The sequence below is a fragment of the Lissotriton vulgaris genome, chromosome 10 (genome assembly GCF_964263255.1).
Source record: "Lissotriton vulgaris chromosome 10, aLisVul1.2, whole genome shotgun sequence".
In the NCBI taxonomy this organism is placed as follows: domain Eukaryota; kingdom Metazoa; phylum Chordata; class Amphibia; order Caudata; family Salamandridae; genus Lissotriton; species Lissotriton vulgaris.
The window spans coordinates 466,608,952-466,636,855 of NC_141698.1; the positions used below are offsets into that span (position 1 = coordinate 466,608,952).

Sequence of the window (27,904 nt, forward strand, 5' to 3'; positions counted from 1 at the left end):
ACTTTGGTTCCACGAGTGCGGTTCTTTGGATAAACGAGTTCTGAATCCGAGCAGAGTGTTATTGCGGGCACCCATTACCGCATACCGCACCCGCCCGCGAGTGCCCTGATTTTCCAGTGGGACAGGGAGCGTGGATTTAAAGACGGGCACCACTGCAAAACCGAAGCGCTCGAAAAACAAGAAACACGAACCTGAGGAAGGAGGCGAGCTGTTGGAGACCGGAAGGCAGACGCAGAAAACGCTAACCTCACGGTGAGAGCGCGAGCCCGGATCTAAACGGGCGGCGGTGCATTAGCAGCAGGGCGACAGTGGTTAACCAATTTGGTGCTCACACCAACTCTCACAAAGTAACAAGTGTAATCCATGTGAGGATATGTACTGCGAGAATACGCGCAGGGATGCAGCGAAAGGAATGTTTAAAAAACAAGAGACTTTAACAGCAAGTGCTAGTGCAAGTACAGCTCCCCCACAGCCCAAAACAAAACTTAACGAACTTTTGGTGAAACTTGAGAGACTCTATGAAAGAGAAATTTGGAAGTGGTGGGAGGCTACAAGCCTCCAGAGTTATATAGACGACAAAAGGGTACCAAGGGGTCTAAGAGTGTATACCATTCCCTCCTACGAAAACCCGGACCCTCAGCTCTTAACCGAGTGGGCTGAACACACCGCACAGTACTGTGAAGGTACACTGGCAAAACTAGTGAGATACGCGTGGAGTGACCGCGAAAAGACCTTAGCGGAAATACAGACATTGGAGGAAGAACTGCTAAAGGAAGAAAACCCGGAGAAACTGGCAACTCTGAAAGATCAACTTAAAATTTGTTTGAACAAATGCGAAGAAAAAATCAAAACTCGTAAACAAGAGAAATACGCGAGAGACGAAAACGACTACCTCTCTGGCAGAATATTAACATTCGCCAAAAAGTACGACGCACCCAGAAGAGAAGTTGATCGAAAAAGAGCCCAAGGCGCAGTATCGCCAGTGAACACATCGGAATCAGAAGTCACCGACAGCGAGGCGGTGGAGGAACAAAGAAAAAGAACGACAGCCGGGAAACAAAGAGGACAGACCCCCATCCCTCCTCCTTTTCCCAACGAGTGCACAGTAATCCACCAGTCATGGTTACGAGGCGGCAAGAACAAGCCTCCGGAAAATGAAGCAGGAGGAGAACAAGGAGGGCAGGTGGAGGCAGAAAGAGGAAGGGCCCAGAAATGGAGGAACAGAAGAAAAATCAACAAAAAATAACCACCACCCACACAGACGACCTCACGGTAGTTAACCTATCGAAGAAGAAGTTAACGGAATCAGAGAAGAACTTACTTAGCAGGGGCTTAAGCTTCTGCCCCAACAACAAAAGCGAATATACACAAATGAGGATCGATCTGCACGCATTTGTGAGGAAACTCAAGTTACACAAGTATCACCAACTGAGAATAAACACCAAAGGATCTAAATTTGTAAAAAAGAGACTAACTGCTACCGATATTCAAAGGTTCAAAGGTTCAAAATATGCTTTATTCGATATTTGGCAAAGAAATATCATATAAGCGTAAAATTTCATAAAATATTATACAAACATACAATTACAGAAATAAGTTAAAAACAAGCAATTTGATCAATTCATTAAGATAAGTAAATGGCGACCATTTAAAAGGAAAAAGAAAAGCAAAGAAAAGAAAAACGAAAAGCAAGATCGGGAGAGCCATTCTTTTAGAGTGATTAAGAGTTAATTAGCATGTACGACAAAATACATAAATACAATTGTTAAGAGCATATTTGGGTTTTTCCATTTTTACATGTCTGGGTAAAAGGATGATAAACACATGGTGGTCAAAGTCCCCTTTCACCAAGTGTTATTGTTCATTATTCTGGGGCCCGGGTAAAAATCAAACAAGTCCCAAACAGAAATAGGGCCATCACCGGGTTTTGGTTGGGAAAGTCTTAAAAAGGGGACGATGTTCCTGTGTTTAAATCTGATCAGTATCAGGTCTCCCGAAATGTCTTTAGGGAATCTGCCTAACCACCCCACCCTCCTGACGCTCACAATTCCGCCATCTAGGGCGGGCGGCAGCGGTCTGTTGTTGTTAAGCCAGAAGATGGTCTTATTTAGCAGCTCCTCGCTTGTTTCATGATTGCCCTGGCCAAGTTCGGGCACCCCGGAAAGAACGGACACGTAGGGGGCAGCCTCAGGGGGTAAATTAATTCTATGCCTTCTTGGCTGAGGATGTCTAGAGGCTTTAAAAGGAGCACTATTATGGTTAAGAGTGTTATTATGGCCCCTTGAGAAGGGTATACTCCGGGCAGGGTCAATTGTTCGTGCTTTTATGGGTTCAGTAGGAATTGGCTTGTCCGGGTTTGTACGGAGTGTAGAAAGTGGGGAGACAGCCGGTTTTACAATTGGTGGGTGAGTCATTTTTACTATTTGTTCCACACTGGACAACCTGTCTCCCAACTCCTTAATTTTAGTGACCAGGGGTAACAGAGCAGCATTCAACAATCGTTCAAATTCGGCCAATAGGGTGGGTTGAAGGGGGGAAACAGGATTATTTAATGTGGTCCCTGCTTTATGTGGCGTTAAAATAATTGGAATGGCGGGGAGGGATGAGGAGCTACAACACAATAGATTGGGAGTTTCCTCGTTGTTAAACAGGATTAAATCAGGGGATACAGGAACATCTTGGGTGGTACAGGGTACGAGATCAATGTCTTTGCCCACTCTGGGGGGGGTTAATATATCAGGGACATAGTTAGTGCCACACACGGCATTAAGCTCTTCCCAAAAAGACATCATGGGAGGACTGTGTAGAGCCCGATGACGACACTGGACGATAGAAATATGTATACAGTATTATGTGTCTGTACCTCTTGAGTTGGGACCAAGTAGGGTGGCCCGCCCCGTCCTCCTCAGGTCCTCGGAGGGCCACAGAGGGCCCGCCCTTTGCCCGGGCTTAGCCCGGCTGGTCCCGCGCGCGTCCCGCGAGGCGGGAGGGGCGGCTGCCTCTTATGCGCCTCCGGGCGCTGCTGTGTGATCCGGCGGTTCGGCGCCCCCGGTGGCAGGTAGGGGACGCCGGGAACTGTAGTTTTTCCCTTAGCTCTCTCCCCGCTGCGACCGCGATGTCAGGAGCGGCGCCGGCGGGGGGAGAGAGCGAGTGCAGCAGCGAGTGCGCCAAATGTGGAGAGCTGGTCCCCGCAGGTAAGTGCCCCTGTGTAGAAAGAGATGGCCCCCGCTCAGCAGCAGGGGCGGCTGCCTCTTATGCGCCTCCGGGCGCTGCTGTGTGATCCGGCGGTTCGGCGCCCCCGGTGGCAGGTAGGGGACGCCGGGAACTGTAGTTTTTCCCTTAGCTCTCTCCCCGCTGCGACCGCGATGTCAGGAGCGGCGCCGGCGGGGGGAGAGAGTGAGTGCAGCAGCGAGTGCGCCAAATGTGGAGAGCTGGTCCCCGCAGGTAAGTGCCCCTGTGTAGAAAGAGATGGCCCCCGCTCAGCAGCAGGGGCGGCTGCCTCTTATGCGCCTCCGGGCGCTGCTGTGTGATCCGGCGGTTCGGCGCCCCCGGTGGCAGGTAGGGGACGCCGGGAACTGTAGTTTTTCCCTTAGCTCTCTCCCCGCTGCGACCGCGATGTCAGGAGCGGCGCCGGCGGGGGGAGAGAGCGAGTGCAGCAGCGAGTGCGCCAAATGTGGAGAGCTGGTCTCCGCAGGTAAGTGCCCCTGTGTAGAAAGAGATGGCCCCCGCTCAGCAGCAGGGGCGGCTGCCTCTTATGCGCCTCCGGGCGCTGCTGTGTGATCCGGCGGTTCGGCGCCCCCGGTGGCAGGTAGGGGACGCCGGGAACTGTAGTTTTTCCCTTAGCTCTCTCCCCGCTGCGACCGCGATGTCAGGAGCGGCGCCGGCGGGGGGAGAGAGCGAGTGCAGCAGCGAGTGCGCCAAATGTGGAGAGCTGGTCCCCGCAGGTAAGTGCCCCTGTGTAGAAAGAGATGGCTACCGATATTCTATCCTGCGAAGATCTGAGAGGGATAGAAAATCTGGAGAATCTAAGAATGGAAAGAGATACACAAACGTCACAGGGTAACACCATGATCGACAGAGCCATAATTAATGACATCACACAAGAAAGAGAAGATAGTGGATTTAAACCAATGTCGACATTCTGTCCCGTAATGCCATGGGATGCGATAGACGCCTTCTCTGAAACTGTCTTAACTGATCTGGTGACCCAAAGAGGGAAACGAAAAATCGCAATAAAGAATGACAACATCAACTCGCAAGAGAGAGAGGCTTTACGAAACCTCGAGAAGGATGAAAATACGATAATCAAGCCCTCAGACAAGGGTGGTAACGTGGTGTTACTTACACAGGAATATTACCAAAGAGAAGCACTAAGACAGCTCTCGGATAGACAATACTATCGAATGACAGACGAGAAGCAGTACAAGGATGGCATAAGGAGATATGATGAACTAATCAACAAGTGGTACAGGAAATTGATGCTGGGAAGTGAAGAAAACATGTACCTAAGAAGCAACAACCCCACAATCCCCACTTTTTACCACTTGCCCAAGCTACATAAGAACGCAAAGGAGCCTCCAGGAAGACCAATAGTGGCATCTATCAATGGACTAACAGAAAATATGTCAAAATTCATAGACAGCTTCCTATTTCCCTTGGTAACTCAACTCAAATCCCACGTAAAAGATACCAAAGACTTCTTGTCAAAAATCTCTGACGTAGTATGGGACCCATCATACCTGATGTTGGTATTGGACATAACCAGCATATACACCAATATCAAACATGAACAAGGTTTGGTAGCAGTAGAGTACTTTCTTAACAAAAGACCTGCCAGGTTTGCATTACACAACCGTATGTTGCTGGAATTTATAGAGTTCTGTTTAACAAGCAACATTTTCCTGTTCGATGACCAGCTATACACACAGGTCTCCGGGACCGCAATGGCCACCTGCTTCGCTCCCAGCTACGCGAATCTCTTCGTCGGCTGGTGGGAGGAGCGGGTGCCCATGGTCCTTCAGACTGAGGGGCAGGAAACAGAGAAAGTGATAAGGTGGTTCAGATATATTGACGACCTCTTCATCGTGTGGCAAGGGACGATGGAGGGGGCACAACAGTATATAAAAACCCTGAATGACAACAACTGTAACCTACACTTCTCGGGAACGATAAGTCCAACTACAGCTGACTATCTGGACCTGAGGGGGGATGTAGATAAAAACAGGTTACATACATCACTGTACCGCAAACCGACAGCGGGCAATTCCATTCTGAGAGCCGATAGCAACCACCCAAAAAGACTGATACAAAGTATCCCGTACGGTGAACTGCTCAGGGTGAAAAGGAACAGTAGCAAAGAGCAGGACTTTGAGAAGGCAGCGGAGGGTTGCATAGAAAGGTTCTGCAGAAGAGGATATGATCCTGTGTCTCTAGACAACACCTTAAAAAGAGTGAGGAAAATCAAAAGAGAAGATCTCTTAAAACCGAAACCACCAAAAGAACAATCTAACAATGAAGGGAAATTTCGCTTAATAACACCATATACAAGCGATTCTATGGGATTAAGAAAAATATTGCAAAAAAACTGGCACATCCTGAGAACTGATCCCATACTTAAAGATGACATCCCAGCCAAGCCCTTAATCACCTATCGGAAGGCAAGGTCACTGAGAGACTCCTTAGTGAGAAGCCATTTCAAAAAAACAACACAAAAGACAGGTAAAATCGCAGAGTTGGGGGTTTTTTTCCCCTGCGGGAAATGTAAGGCCTGCACAGGAAGTAAAAGGGTGCGGAAATATGACATCCCTGGCGCCTGCATTTCTAAACCTATCAACAAGTTTCTGACATGCAGCACAAGCTATGCAGTCTACTGCTTGGTCTGCCCATGTGGGCTAAGATATATCGGAAGCACGATTCACCAACTAAAAATCAGGGTGCTTGAACATCAAAGGGCAATAGAGAAAGCAGACCCAGCATACCCTGTCGCGAGACATTTTGACCAAGTACATCAAAGAGACAGGAGTAAACTGCAATACTTTGGCTTAGACTGTGTGCCCGAAAGTCCGAGAGGTAGGGACAGGTTAAAAACATTGAGACGTTTGGAATCCAGGTACATTATAGACCTTATGACCAAAGCACCACTGGGATTGAACAGCGGGGAAGAACTGGCTGTACATCTGGGGAAATAGTTGAGTGAGACACCTACCGCCCAGTACACTAGGGATCAACCATTCCCTTCCATATTTGTGGTTCTATGAGACACTCTGAAACAATATGGATTGAAATATTAGTTAAGTTTTCACTATATGTTTCCCCCTTTTCAAGACTGAATTCAGGAAAATATACATAGTATGAAATATGGCTGTGGCACTGTAAATAAATTGCACTAGAGTAAGCTGGAATATAAGACTCGCCAATACATGGCTTGATGGACATTTGGAAACCTTGAAATGAGGGGGCTGTACGGCTCTAAGCCCCCAACAATCTCCCCGGATGTGCAAACACGGGGAGCTATGCCGATACACGGCAATATTCATCTAGTTTTCCAATGTGGTAATAAACGCACAAGAATGCTAATATGTATTTACATGTTCCAAGATGGCGCGACCCAGACAGAAATGTAGTCCGTCAACCATGTCTATGATTGTCTGTAGCTATATCCCAGGCTAACTCGCACAATGTAACTGACACTGATGAAGACGTAATGCTGAAACGCGTCTGTTAAAACTTTGTGAATAAAACTTGGTGTGAGCACTGCAAAAAACTTTGGTTCCACAAGTGCGGTTCTTTGGATAAACGAGTTCTGAAGCCGAGCAGAATATATATATATATATATATATATATATATATATATATATATATATATAGATAGATATATATGTATATATATATATATATATATATATTTTTTTTATTTTTTTTTACTTCCAGCCATTCTGGACAGCAAGTGAGCGGTTGTACATACAACATGGCTAAAACACATTGACAAAGTCAATAGATGTCACAGACTAGACCTGGTAATTTTTGTCCATGCTCTAAGAACATATTAACGCTTTTTGTGTGTCTGCGGCTGCTACCTGTGCCTCTCTAAAATCATGTATGCTAAAAGTGCTCTGTATTTTGTCCAACATCCTTTATTTTCTTTTAGTTTATAGCTTTGCTGTCTTTAGTAATTTGTTATTATTTTTTTCTTTTTAGATACGATGGGAACTGTGATTGGCGATTCCGTAATTCATGCTATAGCGATCAGCACCGCCTCTTAATTTACAACAGCTTCAGAGTACAGAGTGGAAAAGGGGTTTCACCCAAGGCCAATAGAGAACGGGCAGGGCCAAGTCAACTGACATTGACCTCTCAGCCTGACGGACATGTCAGTACAGATGGATATGGGCTTAAATTGTGTTCTCTAACATACAGCAGACCGCCATCTGCATTATTCATAACGTACCTTATCCAGCAGCTGAATACTCTGACATTCTCTAGTATAACCCAAAACACTTTTTAAAAGTGGTCCAGGACGTGAAAACCGAAGAGAGGCATTAACTCAATAATTAAATACTTACTCTTCTACAAACAAATGTCGAGCCTGTCCATTTTGCAGTGTGAGCTGTAAAGTCGATGTTGTGCGACGTGTCCCGTTTTTATATTCATCTGAATCACGACAGCTATTCCCTTTCAGATTTATAACCTTTAAAAATGCCTGCCAAGTGGTAATCATTGGCACTTTCTGTCACTTGGTCACACTCCTTTGAGTTCTTTTTCATGCTCCGTTACAGGCCTCCAATTCTTGTTTTGTGGCACATGCCCCTATAATGATTATACTACAAAGAGTATAATGATTTCAGCATCTTCTGGGGTCGCCATGACGCCCCCTCTGCCTTGTTCCACATGCACCCTGAGCTGACCTTTCCAGCTCACCCCCGGGGGTGATGGCTGAAACTCGCCGGGTGCAGCTCAGCTCTCTCCCAGTCGTGGCCCTGACACCACTGGACCTCAAAAAAACACTTGCAAGTGATGCTAAAGATGAATCCGTGGATGCTGAGTCAGCAGCTGCAGTCCGAATTACCCTCACCCTCTTTGAGCCTGATCACAAGCGATGCCCGGAGTTTTTCTATCCAGAGCTCGTTCGGAACCCATGGGGTAAAGCAAAGAATGTGCTTGTGGGAGAGAAGGTAAGAGCTGCCACAAAGTGTATTGAACCATCAGTGTTTTAATACTTTACAATGATGAATCAGTGCCCATGCAGAATATGATTTAAATGTGAACTGTACTCAAGTTCTAGTAAGATGGAAAAGAAGTCTAGATTTCCTAATATTACCACTCAATACCCAACCAAGCAAAAAAGGTAGTCCTCCGAACCAGGGGGTTTTGGATAGTGGGGGGTAGGTAAGGGAGAGTGTCTGCAATGTTTTGAGGTGTTGTTAGGAATGCTAGTGGGTGGGCGAGTGATATGCTCCAAGGTGTACATTTTTAAAGCCATTCAGAACTATTCAAGCATTGAGGTATTTTTTGTGATGTATGAAGAGAGCCAGTGGAAGCTGCCAATAGACTGGTTAAAGCTCTAAACGTTGAGTGCCTGCTGTCCTGATTGTTTATTGACCTGCAGGCCAAATATTCTAACCCGTAAGACAGTTGGTGAGTAAATTCATCTGCCGCACAATTCTATGCATGCATGTCTGTAACCTCAAGAATATTCTGTTTTATGTTGGATATTTGCTAGAGCATCAAACCAAACCCAAGGAACATTTGAGCTCCTTACAGAGAGCATTTCTATGTTATCTTGACAATCTCAAACTTGAGTTCCTGTACATAGAACAGTATTGTGTGTCTGGTCCAGTTGAAATCAGAGTACAAAACCTAGAATTTGCTGAGGAAGAAGCCAATAGCAATCTGTTAATGGGGCAGCACTAGACAAGGCACTGTTCAGTTAGTTGCTGCATAAGTAATTGTTTTCTATTAAACATATTCATAGTTTGAGGTATGGAGAGATGAGCCTACTTAGTCACAATTGCAAACCTTCATGTCTGATGTCAAAAGTCTGACTAGAACTGAAACAGAATGAGTGGCCCCAACCTGCACCTAAAGACACCTAACAAGCATAGTTCTTTGGTTTGTTTTTTTCTGGTTGTTACTGCAGTTCTGGTTTAGGGAGGGTCAAAATAAAAAACCTGTAAACAATTTCCTCTCGCTCCTTTATTGTTTCTTTCATTACAGAGCGGCAGCATAGCTGCACGAGCCTCATTGATACATGTGTTAAAGCCTGAACACTGTTTCCATATAACTAAAGATAACAATTGCATTGTCAGTTCAAGGTGACTTATACCTCATAGTTCTTCCCTGTAATACTATTTCACAAAGAACATTCCTTGAATAGGGAAACCGGTTTCTCGTATGTCCAAAGACCAGGATTTAACAATGAGATGTTAACCGGTAGTCTAGCAACACCATCGTCTCCAGATGATACCACTATTAAGCAGGTGTTTGGTCACGTTTATGACAAGGAAATGCCCTCTAGCCAACAATAATCAAATCAAACCGCATTATATTATGGCATGATTATGCAGTATCTCGTGGTAAAGGCCACACCTAAAGGACTCAAAGTGGGCAAAAAGCCAAGAATTTTCTTTAACAATGTGTTTCTATTCAAGGCGCCAAAATCCTACCTACAAACTCTGAGGTCACAAAGGGCAGAGAAGACAAGTGTCTCCATATTCCCCCAGCGCCTAGTATTTCCCCTATTCAAAAAAAGCAGAAAGCGACTCATATGGAGGGCTGTCCTATTAAACAGAAAACCAATAGTCCTAGCAGTGAAAAACTTGATTCTCTCACTAAATTATTTAAGGAACCCCTGTTAGAGAGCACTCCTCAGAGTACTCCCCAAATGATCACCCCTATGTTCCCAATTTTCGCACAAAAGGACCAACCAGCATTTACAATGCAACGGTTTCGCCTTTGGAAAAGTTTGAGCTATTGGCATTGTGAATGACAAACTTTTTATTTATGTGTTGGTTTTGAAAACAGATAAATAAATGGCATTGCCATTTACAATGGCAATAGCTTATTCTCTCGCAAATGCGATTTGTATTGCAACTATTTCAGTTAGCATTTTGCACTACGATGAAAACTGGCTAAAGATAGATACAAAAAACAAGTCTTAGCTAGGAGGTAAGGCTCACCAGACAGAGACACCCGGCAAAAATGACTTCACTTAAACTATCATATGTACAGCACTAAACATTGCACATCCTTCGTTGAATAACTGTTTGTTTACTGCACTAAAGATTGAAGATTACTCTAGTGTTATTTCTATAGTGCTCACATGCTTCAGAGCAAAGAGGACTCTTGGAAAAACACTTGTAAACAAATAATCATCGTGGGGTGAATTATAGTCAGGCATTGTAGAATTACAGTTCGTTTTGGAGCATGTAAATGCTATAGACGGGAAATGGTTAAAGGTGCTGGTTCAGAATTTGTAGCTGTGGTTCTGTGCATTTGCAACGAGTGCATTTAGTCGCAAAGTTTCAAACTAGAAGACATGGAATTCATTCCTAGCCTAATAAACTGATCAAATTGTGTGATCCTGTGTAAATCATGTTTTGCCACTATGCTCTATTTCACTTTCGAGTTTGTGTTGGGCATGAAAATACATTATTTTTTTAGAGGGGCCGGGCAAAGCTCCCACTCAGCCTGACCCAGGCTGCATGTCTCTTTCACAATAACTCCTCACTGCTCCAATATCTACAATCTCAGCCTTTCACCGAAAGTGCAGCAGACTCTGGTGAAATGTCGGTCCGATTACAGCTAGACGCGCCCCCACGTATTCTTCCTGTGGCCCAGTCCGCTGGCACACACTCTTATTATATAGCTCCTCACTAACTCTGTTGTGGGAATTAACAGGTGGGAGTGTAAGGAAGCAGCTGTATTTTAAATAACTAAACGGAATCTCCAATTATTGAGCGCTATAATACCGAAACTCAATTGCTTTTGGGAAAACGAAACACAGCATATAATTTCTTTTAATGTAGCATTGTTACGGGACATCCACTAAATTGTCTCTGATTATTACAATTCGCTCTTCAATGGAAGGGCGTCACCGAAGTTAGGCCCAAGCAACGTTTTGTAAAGCGCTCGCCTATGAGAGGACGAGATGTAGCAATTTCGTTGAACTGAATATTGTTAAGCAGACTAAACAACTTAACTAAAGAAGACGAGTATTCATTCGACTCAGGTCATTTTTGGACATGTAGGATTGTAAATATGATTTGGGCATACGTGTCTATAAACGATATTTCAGCTATCAAGTGGAAATATTACTCATTTAACACTGGCACTCGTACAGCAATGCAAGGCATTGAAGATCATACAGACACACATAACGATCATGTGACGTTCACAAGTATATACACACACACACACGTATGCATGTTTGTAAATAATAACCATGGGGCCTCCAACGAGAACAACTGCATTATCAGAAACATGTCATGATTGGCACTGAAGACGAAGGCTCTACGGGTATCAAATCACTTGACATCTCAATTCATCTGCCTCAAAATCAATCACAGTTAGTGAATCGTGTAGATATATTTGGAGTAAATACCGTATTTAATGTGACCTGGATTAAGATAATACGTTGATTCGCGAGGAGGCGCGCCTATGTTTCAGTAAACTTCAAAAACAGAAGGTGCCCCTCAATCCGGGCCAACGTTTTCAGAGCACAATGCTGCTTCCGCCGCCTACCTATCGCCTACGCTGTACCTGACAGATTAAATGCCTTCGACGAGTGTCCAGTGAACAAACATACCCCAAGAGGAGGAGGGGATCAGAGCACAGAGGCAACAGAGGAGAAGAGATCACAGGAGCGCAGATCAGGGCACAGAGGCAACAGAGGAGAAAAGATGAGAGCACAGAGGCAACAGAGGAGAAGAGATCAGAGCACAGAGGCAACAGAGGAGAAGAGATGAGAGCACAGAGGCAACAGAGAAGAGATCAGAGCACAGAGGCAACAGAGAAGAAGAGATCAGAGCACAGAGGAAACAGAGGAGAAGAGATCAGAGCACAGAGGCAACAGAGGAGAAGAGATGAGAGCACAGAGGCAACAGAGGAGATGAGGTCAGAGCACAAAAGCAACAGAGGAGTAGGGAGCAGAGTTCAGAAGAGCAGAGATCAGAGGAGCAGAGATCAGAGGAGCAGAGATCAGAGGGGCGCAGACCAGAGCCGCAGCCAGCAGACCAGCGCTGGCAGTCCAGATGAGGCGTTCAGAGCGCGGGGGTCGTCTCAGCAGCAGCAGCAGCGTCGGCTCAGCAGCAGCGGAGGGAAAGTTTTCCGAAGCGGCTGCAGGGGATCCAGAGCCACCAGACCCGGGGCTCGGGCTGGGATCCAGCCAGGAAGGGATACGGCCGAGGATGCACCCGGGGACCCACCGCCCGCAGTGCCTCCAGCCGAGCCCTGCCACTGACCCAGCTAGCAGCTCCCGGCGAGGGAGAGAGAGGGAGGGAGGAGGGAGGAGGGAGGAGAAGAGGCAGAGGGAGGGCCAAGGGGAGGAGGAAACACCGACATTAAGGAGGAGAGGGAGGGGAGACGGGAGGATGCGGGGGCCACAAGAGGGCAACAATGCCATGGGAGACAGAGAGGAAGGAGGGAGCAGCAGGAGGAGAAAGAAGAAGGGACCGAGGGGACACTCGGAGATAAAATCAGGCGCAAGAGAGGAGAAGAGGCAGAGGGAGGGCCAGGGGAGGAGGAAACACCGACATGGAGGGGGAGAGGGAGGGGAGACGGGAGGGTGCGGGGGGCACAAGAGGGCAACAGTGCCATGGGAGACAGAGAGAGGAAGGAGGGAGCAGCGGGAGGAGAAAGGAGAAGGGACCGAGGGGACACACAGGGATAAAATCAGGAGCGGGTGAGGGAAAGGGGAGGAGAAAGAGGCGGGGGAAAGAGAGCATTGAGAGGAAATGAGTCGGACAAGGGGAGGGGGGGAGAAGAGAGAGATATGTACTGAAGAGAAAGAAACATATGAGGCAGGTAATCAGTGGAGAAGACGCCTGAAGCAGGAGGGTGAAGAAGAGAGGAAACCGAAAGAGTACGGAGGAAGAAAAGGAAAGACAACAAGAACGGGGGGGGCATGGCCGGGGGTCAGTGCAGGACGGACGGGGAGCAGCCACCCCTGCCCGCAGCTCCAGACAGGGGCACGAGTCTGTGATGGGAAAGTCCGGGGGTTACATAGTGTGGGGGGGGGGGGCGATCAGAACCATGGGCAGAACTGGGGAAAGCGGGAGGAGAAAGGAGAAGGGACTGAGGGGACACACAGGGATAAAATCAGGAGCGGGTGAGGGAAAGGGGAGGAGAAAGAGGCGGGGGAAAGAGAGCATTGAGAGGAAATGAATCGGGACGAGGGGAGGGGGGAGAAGAGCGGGAGGGGGGCGGGAAAGGAACAGACGGCGGGAAAGGAACGCACTCACCTGGACTTCCTCGGCCGGCGGTCGGCCGCCAAATGGCCCAAACAAACCTCGAAGAGCAAAAAAAAAAGCACCACCCACCGCCGCATGACGTGGCCAAAAGAGAAAAATTCTCGGGAACGCCCCCGAATCTGGTCCGGCCTTGACGGACAGATCCGGCACCCAATGGCTAGCCTCCATTTATGGAGCTAGCCAATGGGAGCCGGGGGACGTTCCTGAAGTCCTTTTTGTAAACAATGGATTTCGCCTGCGCCGAACAGCTGCGCAGAGCGCAGCCTTCGGCAGGCGAAACCCAAAAGGAGGACTTAACCTCCTTCCTCAAAAAGATCTCAGGGGAGCATCTAATTTAAAACAAAAAGCTCAATAGAGTTCACAACACGGCAAATCAAAAAAAGGAAAAATACGAACAGAAAAATGTGCAAAAATAACAACAACAAGAAAAGAGCCTAGCGAAGAATATTGAGATCTTCAAGAAAAGTAATGTTTCCTCATTCTTGCTCCACAGAGCAGGCAGAAGAAGAAAACATATGCCATACAAAAGCTATAAACGCAACTCAAATCATAGCCCAGCAGGCTGTTCCATCTGAAACTCAAGAAGTTCTCAAAGTTTTAAATCCTCTCACACCAAGTTTTGCAACAAAATTTGTAAAGCATGTTTACCCTGATACTGTGAAGCATTTGGCCAATCATAAAGCACAGGTCAGCGGGGAACAATCAGTATCAAGTGTTCTTGAATTAACAGATTTATTTCCCAGTGACAATGTTCCACTAAACCACAGGAGAATATTAGATCTATTACATAAAATTCGCTCACTTCAATCAATCACCACTGCAGAAATAAAATTAGACTCTTTTCCACATAAACTCCTCTCTTCGGTGGCAATTATTGAGTTCTGGTCTAATTTAATTCCTTCTATAATTATAAAAGAAAGTGACATTCTTCATGAAAACGGCTTTGACATATCCAAAGTTAAAGAAATCGAAGATCTCTACAAATATCCAAAAGGGACTGATGGGCATAAGGCTTCCCTTTATAATAATAGCTAGCAATTCAAACACAGCAAAACACCTAGGAATATAACGGATGACCCCCTAATCATTTAACTTAAAAATGGAGTTTGTCGGATCTGGAACTGTTCTGACACCAAAAAGATGTCCCAACCTGATGAAAACACTTGGGCGTGGATTGCTGGCGCCTTAAACAGCAATAAACCGGGAAAAGACCAAAAACTACCTTTTTAGCGGCAGCTTAAAACTGGTTTCATGGAATAAAGCCGGAAAAACCTCAGAAAAGTTATCTTTTATTCTGGAAAGCACCCCAGCCATAGTGATGCTGCAAGAAACATGGTCCCTAGCCCTTTTCTTTCAAAAAGATTACTTTGTGCTTTTCAAAACAGCAGAGGCCACAAGAAGGGGTCATGCAAGAGGAGGCCTTGCGATCCTCCTAAAAGAAGAATTTGATTTGTACCTGTTGGACCCGGCCCTTTTGGCAGGTTCACCCCAAAACTTTGTTTGCTTTTGCCTAGCCTGTTTCTGTAACCTCGTTTTGGTGATTTCTGATAGATACATCTGCCGTGTGGATTCCTCACCTTGTGAATATTCCCCTTGCGTCAGCAACATTCGGAAATTCTTTTCGTAGCCTCGCGCCGACGTGGACTTGGACGTCATAGAGACACGGCATCGCTCGCGACTCCGCTGACGTCACCGACGCCTACAATAGGCCCACGCCGGCGTGATGACATCAGTTCCCTTTTTTCCGCATCGTCGACGCTAACGGTTATCGGGAATCTCTGTAGCCAACTGGTACTTTGTTGCCTTTTTGTTGCAAATTTCTGCTTCTTTGTATCCTGTCTCTTCGACGATGTCATCTAAGAAGACCGGCTTCAAGCCCTGCAGGGAGTGCGGTAAAATGATGTCTATTACCGACCCGCATGATGACTGAATCTGGTGTTTGAGTCCCGACCATGATGTGGAAGATTGTTCTTCATGTCGGAAGATGAACCCGAAGGCCCTGAGGGAGAGAGAGGCCAAACTCCTGGTTGCGAAGATGAAGGCTGGGAAAGAGAAATCGTCGAAGTCTCGTTCTCGAAGGGTGAGGTCGAAGTCGAGGACGAAGTCGAGGTCTGGTTCTCGAGAGGGGTCGTCTTCGAGGTCGGCATCGGATCATGTTTCGAAGTCGAAGAAGAAACATAGGAAGAGGAGACATGAGTCCCGACATCGTTCCGGTAAGGAGTCGGGCTCGAGGTCGAGGTCACCAAAGAAGGTACGTTCGAAGGTGGTTACTCTGGATGTCTCCGAGCCTGAAGGTGAGGCCTCACCTTCGGAGTCGCATGGGCGGTCTCCTACTCCGGCTCCGAATCCTTCTCCTGCTCCGAACCCATCTCCGGCGCCGTCCCCTGCCCGAGAAGAGGAAGAGGCTCGGGAGGATGTGGATTCCGCGCCTGTTGAAGAGCCGAATCCGATCCCTCCTCAGGACTGGCCTGAGTGTTTTCAACCGCCCTTTCCTGCCCCAGGCCAGTACCCTTCAGCGTTTCTTAACGCTATGTATGGCGTCTTCTCAAGGGCGTGGTACCCCTCTGGTGCACCTTCGGGTCCCATGGGTCCTTTGGCTTACAGCTTTGGAGTTCCTCACTCCTACCCTCCGGCTCCGTTTATGCCTTATATGCCGGCTCTGACGCCGCTTTGGCAGTTCCCGGCTCCGCCAAAGTCATTGACGCCGATTCCGGCGTCGCCCGCTCCAGATCGTCCTTGAGGGCATTCCTCTGTGCCATCGGATTCGATACCGTATCAAGCAACTACTGGAAATAATGCCAAGGGGTCTTCCAGTTGTGACGAGACCTTTCTCTAAGTTAATCATGAACAAACACATGGTGCAACAGTCGACGCAATGCAAGCAGCCGACAATACAACAGAGCTCTGCACAAACAAGGAATATAGCAGCGAACAGCTGAAATATCAATCCGCCCACCAGACGGATAACAACACAGAGCAAGTTACCTCCTTAAAAAACACATCACTGGACAGCTTAAGTACCGCTTCAAACTTTACTCCGCATCCTCATTTGTGCAGGCCTGTACTTGAGAACTCAATGGATTAATCAGTTCTAACAACTACAATACCGCAGCGGCAGGAGGGCTTAATATTAGGTTCAGATCTGCCAGATTCTCGCATCCTCGCGTGACTCCTTCTGCAGCTGCGACAACTCCAATCGAGGAAGTTCTATACCCTCACAACAAATAGACATTGAACAAAGACTAAACGACCAAGGACCATACTTAAAAACTTCCCCTCGTCAACTTTTGGCAACTATTAGCCTAGATGTAGCAGCACTAGGGTCTCAGGAAGGCCTGTCGCCAATGGACAAACTCTATGGAAAACCGCAAATAGAGAATGGACAATCGCTCCCCAAAGAAGATTCGTCCCTAACAACAGTGACATGTCCTTTTTAGCTTCCCAAGAATGGGAGGACTTAGTTGCTTCTTATAATCAGGACTCTAACACCATTCCAAAAACAGTACAGACAGATAGAATCAATATTGACCATAGTAATAAAAACCTGATATGGGAATCATTATTAAGTACTATACAATATTCAACTGCAGACTTACAATACCAGTCCCACAAACTGGACCACCAACTTACAGTTCTTCAAACACTAGCTGATTTCTGGGATTGATAGGAAGTTAGCCGATCTAAATGCCCTAATAAGGAGAGGGCAAGAAGCGGCCTTCAACACATTGCCTGTGCAACAAGAATGTTCCTGTGCTCCAATTGTGGACAAACTGCTAATGCTCCAGACAATTTTGGGAGACCTACTAATTGTCCTGAAACCAACAGCTATAACCTTGAATACTGCTAGCAAGGATAAAATGACGGTAGATAAAACAACACTGGACCCGCAATTGACAGGGCCATCACCGTTAGGCAGTAATAACCCAATAGAAGGAAGTGCTCCCTTGCAAGTCTCTAAAACCGGACCACAAAACAGAAATTATATCTCACTAAAAACAGGCCGCAAGCAAAAAAGGAAAGGCAGGAAAAAGACACCAACTATACAGGCTATTCATCTTCAGCCGGCTCTGTCCTTAACGGACCAAATAAGAGAGGATATTCCAGACTCAGCAGCTGCAGCACCAGCCTCTGAGACAAAGGACCCGGCGAATGAAAGACCCAACCTCATAGAAATACAGTATAGGCCTTCCTGCCTCTCAGTCGGTGCCAGCGCCCATCTTGAAGTCGGCAATGATTCAACCAGGAAACCTTCTAATAGCATCCCCCTTCTTAGCCCTTTTACCCAGGGCACCAAACAGGCAAGCACCAATCCAAGCCAAGAATCATTCATAACTACTTTAGACAGGAAGGAATCTGCTGAGGATCCACAAGTAATAGATTTGAAAGGCCTAGCCTTACGGGACATCTGTGTTGAACCTTCATTATTGTTAAGTCAAAATTGTGAGCAAGCCATTAGCATGCAAGACAAAGCTTGGTCCTCCTCTGGTCAACCGAAATCTTCCCACAAGAGTTACAACCAAGGAAGAGATAAAGTTAATCCTCTACATCAAGGGGCCCTCGTACATACACTACATAATAGCACTGCCTCACACTGCCACCATCTTGAAACATCTGCTAGCACAGCAATTAATAGTGAAGGCACAATGCTTCAAGCCAAGGACACAACAAAGGAAGAGACAGATACCCTAGTTTTCATCCCTCAATATGAAACACGGGGCGTGAGGACACGTTAAAAAGAGGGAATGTTCTACGGCTCTTACATTCCATCACATCTTTAGCCAACATTGATACATCGGACTTACTATCAGTCGAATTTATGCAATCTAACACCAGTCAGAGCTCTGAAGCGACCTAAACAAGATGGCAAACCCCGGAGGTAGCAGGCAGAATCTTGCGGGAAAGAAATGGATTTCAAAATTGGGGAATAACTTTGAAATCAATTCCAAAGCCACTATATCCAACTCCTTTTCTTAGAAAAGAAGCCAGCAACCTACAACAGACTACCTTCTCAGTTCTGAAAGGAGAAAGGAGCAGAAAACCAGGCATAACTACTGCAGCAAATTTGTCAATTTCAGTATTACCAACTCAAGGTCGACCTGTTCCAATTCATCCTTCAACAACTAATAACATCTGCACGACTAAATTGACAACAGAAGTCTGCAGCACAGCCAATTTATACAGCGAAATATGGCACGTCAATTTGCATCTCTGGAACATCAATGGCTTGGCTTCTAAAACGAGTGACCAAGAGATTCTAGATTACCTGAAATCTTTTGATATGATTTTACTTCAGGAAACCTGGGAAGATAAGCCTTACGATCTGCAAGGCTATACCTCCTACTCACTCCCTGCAATCAAGGGATCTGACTTTGGCAGTCGCTCAGGGGGGTTCTGTTCCTAGCTTCAATAACAGAAATTGGGGACTTTCTTCCTATCACAACACACTTAACACCTCCAAGCTGTATTCAAGCCGTAAAAGTTACACTTAAGATTAACCAGTTCAACAAGGACATAATAATAATGAACGTTTATGTACATCCCAAACAAAAATCAAAGGCAGCAAAGGAGTTGATAATGGAGCTGAAGAGAATAATGGATGGGTAGACAACAGAACTCCTTATCCTTGCCAGAGATTTCTACATGCAGCTTCTAGGGTCCACCCAGGCCGATGATATAACACAGGCCCTTTCGGCTGCTTGGGAAATTCCAACACAATGTCAATTAGAGACCAGAAAGGCCTCAAGAACAGCAAAGATCTTGCTCCAGGATTTGGAGCACCTAAATATGAGAGCTTTAAACGGCTGGTTTAAGGAAGATATCCCCCCCAGCTGCAACGTATCATTCGACTATAGCATCAACTCATCTAGACTATACCTTCACGACAGAAATCCACCAGAAATTAGACGACTAATTGGGCAAGACGAGAGCAGTAATCTTAAAAGAATAAGATGTAACTCTAGTAACATAGACGAAATAACAACAACAGCTAAAGCTCTATTCAACCAGGTAGGAGCAAATTTGGAGCAGCCCGTGGGAAGTTGGGTAGACTTTGTCACATCTTTAAGAGGTAAATTTGAACCGAGGCAAGGCCCGAATCAGAGGAAAGCCCCAGCAACCACTATCAAAGTTGGAAAGAGTCCTGCTTCTAAAAATTTAAAGCAATCTATAGACCGAACGTTAAAGCAAGAACGGAAATTTCCAAACAACCGGGGCCTGCAAGGCACCCTCCGGGAAATAAGGACATCGCTTATACAGCGGAGATGGGTGAACAAAAGAGCAAAGGAAAACGTACTATGGGTACAACTTCTTCATGACGCAAAACAGCGAAATAGGCTAAATTCTGGGAATCGGTAAACAAACTGCAGCGGCCTAATCACCGTGGCATAGATTCTAACATTATAGAGGCAACCTGGGCTGATTATCAATCTCAACACTTTAATGACCTTGAACCAGTCCTTGTCACCCCTCTGGTAAATCCTGGAAACGTCAATGCCGACAATTCAATAGGGGCAGTAGTAATCTATCAGCATTCAAATAATGGCAACAGCATATAATTAGAGCCCACGCAACAGGAGATAGCACTGCAACCAGATCAGCACAATCAATTCAGTGTATTAGATGAGCAAAATGACATCCTGGCTTTAGCAATAAGGGAACAAATAGCAAGAGGTAGAAGGGCGGGTGCACCTGGCCCAAACTGCATACCTCCAATGCTGTACAAACAGGACCCTGAATTTTGGAGCAAAGCACTAGCCCCAGTGATAGGATATGCTTTAAGAACCTCTGTATTTCCAGAGTCATGGAGAGGCTCAATCATTAGCCCAATACATAAGCAGGGGTCAAGGACTGCTCCAAACAATTATCAATTGATAGCCCTAATAGACACTGAGGCCAAATACTATGCGGGCATCATCTTAAACGATCTGGCTAGCTGGTCCTCTGTGAACAACATCGTAACCCATAACTCAAACAGGTTTCCGCCAAGGGCACGGCACCACCACTAACATTATCGCCTTAACTATGCTTATGGATGCTGCGAAGCAGGGCAACTATCTTCTATACCTCTGCTTCATAGACTATTCAGCGGCCTTCGATCACGTTGATCATAAGAAGCTCTGGCATAAGCTGGACAGATGGGGCATACCAGCACGCCTTTTAGACCAGCTCATTAAACTGCATACTAATACATGGGTAAGAATTAAGTTAGGTGCTGGGACCCATCTTTCAACCAAAATCACTACATCAAAGGGTCTAAAGCAAGGATGCGTTTTGGCCCCCCTGTTATTCAGTTTTTTCCTGGTGGATCTACCAGACAAGCTCAACAGCTTCTCTTCCCACGCTCCGAAATAAGGAGGCATAACATTAACAAATCTGTTATACGCCGATGATCTGGTCCTGATCAGCCGGACCCCTATCGGACTTCAGCGCCTCCTAGATGCGACTCACAAGTTCCCCCAATAGAATGGCCTAAATATACATTTCCAAAAAACCAAAACCATGGCAGTAAACCATCACAAGAATGCAAATCCTAGTTGGTATCTGGCCGGCAAACATCTAGACCAAGCAACAATCTATAAGTACCTGGGTGTGTTGTTAGATCACAACAACTCCTTTAAGCCGCAGCTGAAATCCTTGCGAAGGAAGGGAGTCATGACCTATCTAGTGCTGAAACCCCTGAAGAAATTGCTTCTGGACCTAACTCTCAACCCTTTTCTAAAAGTCCTCTGGGCCAAGCTGAAACCTATAATCACCTGCGGAAGTGAATCTATGACTGGTAGAGATGCTGCAACTCTTGACAGCATAATGGTATCCTCCTATAGAGCAATTTTCCACCTTCCCAATTACGTTTCACCAGCTCAAATTAGGCTGGAATTTGGCATTTAAAAACAGGCAGTAGAAAGGAAGGGAGCCTTCATAAAAAGCTGGCACAAAATTAGAGGTGCTGAAATAGGGTCCTTAAATAATCATCTTTGGGTAGAGCTGCACCGCACCGTAAAAATGCCAGCTTACATGTACCTCCAAGAATTCATTAAAACCCTAGGCTTGACAGATGCCTGGAACATCTCAATCGGCTACTTGGAGTTTAAAAAACTAGTAACAAAGACAACAAGATTAATATCATCGATAGAGGACAAGAATACATTGTCCAAACGTGCTCACGGTTGGGCTGTGCTCAATAATTATGATGTCCTTAAACTCCAACCCTACCTTATGGCACATACAAAGATTGCTACCAAGAAAAAGTTCTTAAGACTTCGGCAGGGAGTTGGCCTGATTAATCCATTTCTACCGCCTTGGGAAAGAAAAGGAGGCGATCAGTTTTGCCGTCTGTGCACCTGCGGCACGGAGAGTCTTATTCACATTATATGTATCTGCAAGAACTTAAAGGACATACGGATCTCCTTGCTGAAACCATTCTGTAATCTGCATGGCGTTAGGTCTTGCAGACAGGCGGTGATGCTGTGCTTTAATCCAACTTTCGTACAGCTTAATTGCCGTCTTGTAAAATTCTTCGAATTAACAGGAAAAAGGCTGAAAAATGTATCCTCAGTTGTCATGGACTAGAACCGCTAAACGGCACTGGCTCTTCAAGATCTTGCCCAGTAAAGCTACCTTATGGCTTCCCAAATTGGTATTGCGAACTACAAGCAGGGACATCAGGTAGTTGTCTCATGCTGCACAGACGCATCCCATCAGTTTATGGTGATAAACTTTATCAAACTGACTTTTCACAGACTGAGTATTAATTGCGCAAATGATGTTAGCACGTATGATTCAATAGGAAGCAATTTTTTTATGTAGTTATTTTAGCCTTGCAAACTCTTCATTTATCGTAATTTCAATGTTATTGTTCATGTGCTATATGCAAGGTTTTAATTAATCAAGCATAATAAATTACTTACTTACACTCTGTCCTTTAGATAGTCCTCCTATGACAACAGGATCAGTTCTGTGAAGTGTTGTTCCCTGCTGTGGTTAGATTGGACAGTAATGTGCTTTTCTGAGAGTGGGATGAGATCTGAATTCCTCCTGGTTTTCCACACAATCTAGACTAAACATTCAAGTTTGCATATTTCCATCAGCGTAGCTCATCTGGGAATTGCTGACATTGATTTGATTAATGTTTGCACTGGTTTCACTCCTGTGTCTGCTCTGTTGAGATATGAGTAGAAGCAAGTATTGAAAATCGTTTTTTTAATATCATGCCACATTTACATAAACCATGTAGATGGCCTCATAGTTTAAAATGCTTACCCTTTTCCTAGTTAAATTGAATTGGCTTTCAGAGACCCAACTTCAAGTTCATCAGTGAAATGGGCTATAGAAAGCTAACTTAAAGAAAATAAAACTGGGGCAGTCACCTGGAACATGATTTGGGATGCTGTTAAGGTAGGAGGAGCCAGTTAAATGTTCGCGACTAGATTCATGTTTGGCAAATCCAAGTACATAACTTTGGAGAAATTATTGCACAACTTAATTGTAATACATAGAGTCACATGTTTGCCCACCAACAGTTCGATGTAAGGTGTGATCAAGGGACCTCCCAACAAGTTATCTGCACAAAACAGAAATCATACAAATGCATCGAAAAGGCCAATGAATTTCCAGCCCCCGGTATCAAAGCTGAGTAAAGGAGGAGATGTAATATTCAGATGAAAGATCAAAAAGGTAGCCGTATGAAGGTATTTATCAGATTCTATTCCTTAATATACATGGTTGAGCCACTTGATCTTGGAGCCATGTGAAACGATTTAGTTGACACAATTTTTACATTTCTTAATGAAGATATCTAGCAGTCTTTTTAACTTCCAATCTCAGACGATGAGACCATGTAGGCTATATGTTCCCTACTAGGCAATAAAGAACCACAATTGTACAAGACTTTTCATACCGTCTTGGAATCCCCATTGAAAAAGGTCCACAAGTTGTTTTTACATTCTGGGGCAATCATGGCTTCCATCAATGAATTCAGTCTCACTAACATTCCCAACACTGAACAAGGAGACAGGCCTGTGCTGATGCAAATTACATTGTTGAATGGTGATAGCAAACTATATTCAATTTCAATTTAGTTTTTAGTTGTTACGGAACTCCTATGGAGGTCCACAAAAGTACAACAGTACAGTAAAAGAACATACTTGAAATACTTGTTTTTCTTCTTTTTTTCTTTTTTTAAATACACCAATGAATAAAAACAGAGAAAAGAAAGAAAAACATACTTTGTAACGGATACAAAATTCTACATTGGCCAACCAGCAAACATTACATATACCATCTAAACTCTTTAAAAATGTCCTAATAAATGGCCAGAAGTGTTTTAAAAAATTGAAATATTGTATTGCAAACCATTTCATTTGGTGGGGACAAGACAAAAGATCGAGCCTCCTGAACAGAATGAATATTACATTTGATAAATGAGGGTCTTAAAAACATGCGCCTTGCCCTTAGAAGTTCCGAACACACAAATAGCACGTGATTAAGATCCTGAATTTGAGAACAGCACAATTCGCAGATTCTCTCCTCTCCAGGAGTTTTTACCCAAATCCCCGTCACTTCTCTCAAAGGCAACAGGTCGGTTCTTAAGAGTAGTATCAACCTTCTAATTCCATGTGGAACATTCCATGATAGATAGGGCTGGGTTCTACTCCCCATCGCACTCACACAGATCACCACATTGCAGGCTTTAGGTTGACTTAAGGCTGTGTCTCTCACCGTACTAATCGTGCTTACTGACTTCTTTAGGAATTACTTCAATACAGGCTTGGGCATGGGTGAATCACAATTTAAACTAAGCCCAAATGAGTCTTTTGCGTAAGCAAATGATCTGAAGAAATCTGATTTATCTTTTAATTTAGCAAATATTTCCATCTTCAAGGCGGCCCTTAGGGTGCACTCATACCCCCAAATGAGGGAGTTCCCCCACCTCAGGACCGCTGCCAAGGATGAATTATAAGAAGAGACTAGATGGGAATCCAAGTGTAGAACATCCGGGGCAGCCAAAGAATTTAAATTACAAATTTGGCGAAAAAAACGGCCTTCTGCCTTATCAAAAGCAAGCTAGTAATTCCTGTCCAGTACTTCTGCAGCATATGTTAATGTAGGAGGGATTTTAACCTTAAATACTGACCGAACATGATAAAAATGACGTCTCCCACAGGTTTTATAAAATCTGTTTAAAGCTCCAGCCTGGGTGGCGGCCTTACCAACACACCGTTTGATATGCTCTGAGTCACGCCCGTTTTTAAAAAAAACCTTCCCCAAATACTAATACGAATTGACCAATTCAAGTTCTTCCTGCCCCAACAACGATTTATACCCTTTCTTTATTCTGAGACATTTATTGCGAAAGACTAAAATTTAGCTTTTAGCAATGTTGATTTTCAGAAAATGGTCCTTTGCATATTTGGTCAGGGCATCCAGATGACGCTGTAAGCCAATAGGAGTTCAATCGAAAATTGCAACATCATCTGCATATAGTCGAGAGCCAATGGACATTGTACCAATTCTAGGAGCATCCCCCCTCACTAAGTTGAATTTGCCGGGGAGGTCACATATATAAAAGGGAAACAAAAGAGGTGCCAACAGGCAACCCTGCTTAATCCTACAAGATAACCCCTGCGAGCCTCCCATCATTACTTCACACCTGTTGTCTGTCTGTAATTCTATTATAAGGCCCTGGAGGTGGTATGCCATACCAAGATGGGAAAGCTTTCTCCACAACGTCTGATGATCCACTTTATCAAACGCTGTGGAGAAATCAATGAATGCTGTATAGATTAACATGCTTCATGAGAAGACATATTTCTCTACGATTGTCTGGACAACCGCAGTGTTATCCAGCGTTCGATGGTTCTTTCTGAAACCTGCCTGTTCTGGCGGTAAGATTTTTGGATCATGGGCCCATTGCTGCAAATGCTGAAGTATACTTTTTGCAAATACTTTGCCCGAAGCATCCAGCAGGGCAATCTGTCTAAAGGTAGTAGGTGACCTTTTGGGCCCTTTTTGAACAACGGAACTAATACTCCCCTTCCAAGAGGAGGGAATACTAATCGTTCGAAAACAGAAGTTAAACAGTGGCGCCAGAAAGGCTCCCCATGCAGCTGTTTATTTTTTAATTAGCATAATTGGGATACCATCCGGTCCTTGTGCGCCGGAGGTTCTGGCATTCTTTATATATAGCCCATCACTTCATCCCTTGATGGAGGACCATATTCAACGAAGACAGCCTCCTCTATTACAGGCATCTGAAAAAGCACTGAGCTGTTAAGTTTATATAATAGTGAAATATAGTCCACCCACTCACTTTCTGGGATCGGAATGGGGAGTGCCCTATGTCTAGAATCACAATATTCTGCAATCAAGTGTCAATACTTTTTTGAATTTTTGGCTCTTGCGGCTTGACTGAACCCAATCCATTTAGCATCCATCTCGTTTCTCTTTGCTCTGATTTTATAACGGCTTCTAACTCGCTTAAGGCGATTAATTTCCTGTTGCATACCCGTGGAAAATTGTTGATGTTGTTTTCGAACTAAATGGTTAATTTCTTGATTTAGCGCCTTCAGAAAAGGAGTTCCCTGATTTACCCTACGGGGACCAGTGGAATCTGAGATAAAACATTTTATCTCCCTCATTTGGGCCTCAAAAAAATGTATAAAATTAGCAGAAACATGGCCCTGCTGTTCTGAAAAAGTTTTCTTCACTATCGCACCTACCTTGGTGGTATTTTTTTGTGTCCAAAATGAAGGACCATTAGCTTTATTAAAAACCACTGAACGCTGGCACAAGTGCCCTTGATTCAGTGCAGGTAGATTAAAGGCCAAAGTCAAGCTTATTACACTGTGATCACTCCATACTGACGGGGAACCTCTACATTTTCACAGGCCCCAAACATTTGTTAGGAAACAACTACATAGTCCAATAGGCTTTGTGTGCGATGGGATTGAAATGTAAATTGTGCTGTTTTATCGACTGGCAACCTCCCGTTTAGAATGACCAAGTCTGCACTTCTAATGCTATCAAGCAGGAGGAATCCCCGTTTATCTGTTTTTATTTTATCCGGTAAAAAGGAGTCAGGAATATACCAGATTTCCTCTTTATCTGGGTTAGCATAAATTCCCTGCGCAGAATTTGAAATTTTTGCATTTAGATCTCCCACTAATACCACTAAGTGGCATTCTTCCGTGGTAGCTATCTCATTATATATAAGAAGAGTGGGCTCAACAGATGGTCGAGATTTTTCCCGGGGGGGGATATAGAGATTTGCTACCAGGAAGAAGGTGGGCCTGCCAGACTCTCCCAGACATGCCAGCTTCAGGCAGATACAGAGATTTGATGGATGGTAAAAAAACTTTCTGATTCCAATTAATCGAATTCTTAAGCAGAATGGAGACCCCCCACAGGCATGTCTCCTTTCGGAGTGCTTAGCATAACAAGAGAAAGTAAAAAAAAACATCACAATCAAAATCTTTGCACGACCAAGTCTCTTGTAGGCATATAATCAGAGGATTTAAAGATTTTAAGAAGTTACATTTTTCCTCGTTGTGACCCAAGCCAGCCATATTCCAGGACAGAAGTAACCCCTCCTGGCTACCTCAGAGGAGCGCTTCTTTCTACCTCTGGACAGTTGGTATTCAAGGCTTTTGCTACCCAACTCCACTGGGCTAAATCATCTTCTGTGTTAGGGGTCTGACGCGCAACTACAGAATCAGGAACCAGATTTATCAAGCGGCCCTTTTTATTTAGTGAGACCATGATATTTTTGGCGTTACCCTAAGAGTACTCAAAGGCGGGCCCATAGCGTCTAACATCACAGAATTACCGGCCCTCAGAGCTTGTGAGCGCAATGTTTTACCACACATGGTAGAATATTTCTCAGAATTTGATACAGGTATTATATCTATCCCTCATTTTAAAAAGTGCTCACAGTTCTGTATGGCCAAATTGGCCACTAACAAGGAGCAGAAGGTAACTCTGGAGAAGGAAACATTCTCATGCTGAATAATATTCACATTTAAAATATCCCTGCTTTCTAACTGCGTCAGTGCCTCTATTTTGGAAAAAAGTTTGAGAATGAGTCCTCTATTTATGAGATCGGATTCAGTCTCAAATAACCAAATGAGATCCACTATGGGCGAGGAAGCGTCCTGCACCACATTGTCTTTCTTTACTGCATCTCTTTGGGGAAATTCATAGAGGCACCCTATAACCATTATTAACCGCCTGTACCTCCGCGTTGGACTTAATCTGCGTTTGAGGTCCCACCTCTAGGTTACCATCTTGTCTAACCCCTCGAGCTCTGGACCATGTTTGAAATATAGGAACCCCACTTCCCAGTATTGTTCCCCTTCCCAAAGGATTACCCCCCTCACTGAGCTAAAGAGGATGAGGTACTAGCGGAGACTGCAGAAGAAGACTTGATGGAGCTGCTCCTGTTCCAG

The 27,904-nt window shown here is 44.9% G+C and overlaps 1 protein-coding gene across 1 annotated transcript in view; it reads left to right on the top strand.

Moving 5' to 3' along the window:
• The window catches only part of UBN1 (ubinuclein 1), a 753,548-nt gene that overhangs the window by 13,146 nt on the left and 712,498 nt on the right, over nt 1–27,904 (top strand). The window contains exon 2 of the mRNA XM_086941332.1: nt 7,198–8,171. Within this exon, the coding sequence (XP_086797458.1) occupies nt 7,929–8,171 (243 nt within the window). The 5' untranslated portion in view covers nt 7,198–7,928. The remainder of the gene's footprint in view (nt 1–7,197; nt 8,172–27,904) is intronic.